At 30.3% G+C, this 4,610-nt stretch overlaps 1 protein-coding gene across 2 annotated transcripts; it reads left to right on the top strand.

Annotated features, from left to right (window-relative positions):
* The first annotated feature begins 1,390 nt into the window (after positions 1–1,390).
* LOC133797154 (inositol oxygenase 2) lies at positions 1,391–4,280 on the top strand. 2 transcript variants are annotated; one of them, XR_009875616.1, is made up of 11 exons: positions 1,391–1,552; positions 1,679–1,838; positions 1,925–2,006; positions 2,104–2,308; positions 2,838–2,897; positions 2,995–3,047; positions 3,142–3,264; positions 3,369–3,517; positions 3,610–3,691; positions 3,793–3,951; positions 4,137–4,280. XR_009875616.1 is itself a non-coding variant. In XM_062234972.1 (10 exons), exons 1-10 carry the CDS (start codon positions 1,522–1,524, stop codon positions 3,817–3,819), a joined length of 972 nt encoding a protein of 323 aa, XP_062090956.1. In that variant the 5' UTR covers positions 1,391–1,521; the 3' UTR covers positions 3,820–4,040. The 2 variants fall into 2 exon arrangements, 1 of the variants encoding a protein (XP_062090956.1); XM_062234972.1 differs by lacking the exon at positions 4,137–4,280 and having other exon boundaries at positions 3,793–4,040.
* The last annotated feature ends 330 nt before the right edge of the window (positions 4,281–4,610 follow it).

Genomic DNA, 4,610 nt, shown 5'->3' with positions numbered 1-4,610 from the left:
TATTTATTAAAAAAAACAAAAAAAATATATAAAAAAATTACATTAATTTTTGTTAAATGAAGTCTGAGCAACTCAGAGAGCAGTCGCCTCCCCTAATTATTTAATGTTCTCCGTTAATACTTTCGATCATCCTAATTCTATAATAGTAATTTTTTCCACGGCATTTTGAACAATTTGATATATTTTTTACAAAATTAGTTTTGCAAAATAAAAATCATTACAAAAAATTTTAGCACTTTTTTTTCCTTTAAGTAAATTCGACCAAAAAAAGAAACTAAACTTTTTATTGATGCATACTTATACGATTACTATTTATAGTTGATTATTACTATGTAAAGCATATTAGACCCTCGATCGTAACTTATGCTAACTTTTTCTATAATTAACATATCGATAATAGTTATTTGGAAATTTTTATTTTAATACTAACCTACTAAGTTATCTGATAATTTTTAAAAAAAAAATAAGTTCTGATAATTTATGATTACAAAATAAGTCACTACAAAATTTATATTGTAGATTACTAAGTTTCTAATCTATCCGTATAGTTAACTAACATGAACATCGATGTTTCAGAAATTATACATATAGATATAACAGCAGGGAGATTTAAATTAAAAAAGACAAAAGAAAAGGAGTAAACATGCTGTTAGAAAATTATAATATATAGAAACTCAGTTAGAAAATTACAATATTTAAATAGGCAATTTCAAAATGTCTATAATTTCTAGAAAAAAAATATTGGATATCGTAAATATCTAAGAAAACAAAACAAAAATGCCCTTTTATCACTTTTCGTTTGATGACGTGTAAAATTAGAGAGCCTCCGTTAATTCCGAATATGTATATTGGAAATTTTCGTGAAACATTTTAAATTCATTTTTGGATTGTAATTTAAGTAATCCGATCGAAAACGGACTAAACAGCTATGATGTTATCTTTTTTATTTTTTATTTTTGGAAAATAATTAAAAATAGAAACGTCTGTTACTGTACACTACTTGGCGATGACTGGATTCCATGTCAGTACCTCCAAACTTTGAAAATTTAAGATAATGATTTACACGCAGAGCTGACTCATGCAGTTTACTCCAGCTGCCCAAAATGTTTCTCTGCACTCGTCCCTACTAAATTCCAATGTTCCCGCAACCATTTTCCAAGCCTTCTTGTCATAAGTTTGTATTAATTCGGACACGTGTCGTGTTTTTATTGGGAAGGAATTATGCACACTGGAGCTGAAGCTGTACAGGATTTAGAACACGCACATTTTTGAACGTTTCTTTCGGAGAAATGGGATAAACTAAGCTTTAAAAGGTTGGTGTAAGATTTTTTGGTTTTCAGTTGAGGACTCCAAACTTGCAAAATCTCACTCAAGGACTCTTTTCATATATATAAATAGCTACCATGTTAACCACCTTCTTCCACACCCATTACAAAACAATTTTGTATTGTCCCTTTTATTTTCTGTGTATATTTCAATTTTCTGCCCAGTCATATTTTTATTCGAGTTTTTGAAGCAAAAATGACTATCCTCATTGAGCAGCCTGTGATTGGTACATTTATATATTTATTTTCTTTTTCACATTTATCTTTTGATTTTCTTAATTGGGTTTTTTCAAACGAATTTGTAGCTTGATAATAATAATGATAATGTGTTCTCATAATTTCAAATTTACCAGGGTCACCAGTAGAGAACAAGAACGTTTGTTCTGATCAAACAAATGAGTTGGTGTTAGATGCTGGGTTGGTGGTGCCTAATGATGGAAATGTTGTATCTGAACTTGTCTCAAACAATGAATTCGTTGCCCCTGAAATCAACTCATTTGGTCGCTCATTCAGGTCTTTATTATTTGTCACGTTTTTATGACACATTTGGCATGAATTTCTTATACGAGAAAATAAATAACATTAAAATCAATATGCAGAGATTATGATGCTGAAAACGAGAGGCAAAAAACTGTGGAGGAGTTCTACCGCATGAACCACATTAACCAAACCTATGACTTTGTAAGAAATCTATTATCCAAAAAACAAAAAAAAAATTAATGAATTTAGATTAAATTGTTGGAATTTGATGTTGAAATTTGGAATGTGGAAAATGTAGGTGAAGAAGATGAGAGAGGAGTATGGAAAGTTGAACAGGGTTGAAATGAGTATATGGGAATGTTGTGAACTTCTTAATGAGGTTGTGGATGACAGTGATCCTGATTTGGACGAACCCCAAATTGAGCACTTGTTACAGACTGCTGAAGCCATTAGAAAAGACTACCCAGATGAAGATTGGCTCCACTTGACCGCTCTTATTCATGGTATATACTACAATATCATTCCCCAATATTCTCTCATTCTATTCCTAACCCAACTAGATAATATATTATATGTATTAATAAATTTATTTTTGTTATGTTCGGCCACATTTGACTTATTCTTCCACAAAATTTGTAATAGCTAGGGTATCGTTTTAGTCAGGTTAATACTTTGTGGATAGCACCAATATAAGAAATATTATAAAATTATTCAAACTTTAGCTAGTTTTGGGAAAGATAATATTGACTTTTTTTTGGTAAAGTTTATGTGATTTTTAATGATTTTTTAAAAGTGTTTGGACATTAATTAAAAAATATTTTTTATGAGTAAATTTAGGAATAATAGGAATTCTAATTTAGAATATACCTTTTTCCTAGCTTCTAAAAAAAACTTTAAATTAAAATAGTGTTTTTGTTTTTTATCAAACCACTTTCAAAAATGATTTTTTGATTAGTTGAGCTATAAACAACATAAAATAAGTTAATTCAAGTGGGCCAGTATTTTGATTTTTTTTTTTTGGATTGTTTTCAGATTTGGGAAAGGTTCTGCTTCTTCCAGTGTTTGGGGAACTTCCTCAGTGGGCCGTTGTTGGTGAGTATTTTGGATTTTGAGAAGAGATATGTTTAATTATGTTTTTTTGTAAAGCTATATCTTAAGTTGAATTACCATATATTTTTTTATGTTACAGGTGACACTCATCCTCTGGGGTGTGCTTTTGATGAATCTATAGTCCACCACAAGGTTTCTTTTTTTCCTTATTTAAATTTAATGGTCCAAAATAAAATGTGATTATAAGTATTTATGAACTTAAACAAACAACTGTGTTATGTTTCAGTATTTCAAGGAAAACCCAGATTCGTATAATCCTGAATTCAATTCAAAGAATGGAATTTACTCTGAAGGGTGTGGATTAGAAAATATAATGATATCTTGGGGACACGATGACTATATGTATTTGGTACGTTTCATTGTATGGATTCAAAGCTTGATCTTTGCCAATTTCTACATTATTCTTTAATTAACAGATATTTATTTAATTTTCATATTAAATTTCTATTTCAGGTGGCCAAGGAAAATGGATCTACTTTGCCTCAAGCTGGTTTGTTCATTGTCAGATATCACTCATTCTATCCTTTACACAAGTGTGGAGCCTATAAACAATTCATGAACAAGGAGGATGAAGAGAACTTGAAGTGGCTCCATATTTTCAAGTAAAAAAAAACTGTATTAATTAATCATTTTCTTACATTAAAAAAACTTACTGAGTACTTAAAATTTACTTATTGTCTGTTAATTTTTGTAGCAAGTATGACCTTTACAGCAAAAGCAAAGTTAGAGTAGATGTAGAGAAAGTGAAGCCATATTATTTATCCCTTATTGAAAAGGTAAAGACTCTTCTATTTAATTTTTTCATTTGTTAGAGAATTATTTACAATTAGTCTCCAATGATTTTATTTTGTTTTAATTGAATGATTATTTGTTGCAGTATTTTCCAGCTAAACTCAGATGGTAAACCTTTGGTGATTTCGGCATATTGGATCAAGATTGAGACTACTTTGGATCAAGGCTTCGTTTTGTTTATTAGTTTACAGATAAACAAATAATATTGTGGAGTGGCGGTTATCTTCGAGTTACATATTATAGAGTTAATTGTTTTTAATTCATTGTGTGCTTGTCTATTAATAATATATATTATGATTTATTTTTATCAAGTAATTTCAGTTGCTCTCTGTTTCTTTTGGCTCCCATCAAGTTTTTTTCCATTTGTTTAAAAAATAGTCAAAAATGAAATTTTATCAATTCTTAAAGATATACATTATCAACATATAGGTTATGGGAGATGTGGCTCCTCTGTTTGCAGAAGCTATAGGCCTGAAGGAAGTTTTAAGTTGGCTGAAGGCACCAGGGAACAGGTTGGGAGACTCATGTAATCTTGTGGATGCCAAAATCATTATTGAATTGGACTGTTTGCAGTTGATCCAGGCGTTGAGGGGCAACCAGCGAGCTTTCTCTCCTACTGGAATGTTAATTGACGATTGTAAAAGACTGGTCCAAAGTTTCTCTAATATTTCATTTTCTTTTGTGAAACGCTCAGGGAACAAGGCTGCTCATTGGTTAGCTAAGCAATCTTGTTCTTCTCCTGGGGGTATTATCAATGGGGGGTCTGTCCCTGTTGATCTGCAAGCCATTATTTTGGCTGATTGCTCTGTTTGAATAAAGCTTCTTTTCTTTCAAAAAAAAAAAAAACATATAAGTTATGGAAATGATAATAATTTCAACTTTCTTAATGTGGAGAGAATCATA

The sequence above is a fragment of the Humulus lupulus genome, chromosome 8 (assembly GCF_963169125.1).
Source record: "Humulus lupulus chromosome 8, drHumLupu1.1, whole genome shotgun sequence".
Taxonomy (NCBI): Eukaryota; Viridiplantae; Streptophyta; class Magnoliopsida; order Rosales; family Cannabaceae; genus Humulus; species Humulus lupulus.
Note: the sequence above shows the minus strand (reverse complement) of the source record. Positions and strands in the feature narration are given on the sequence as shown.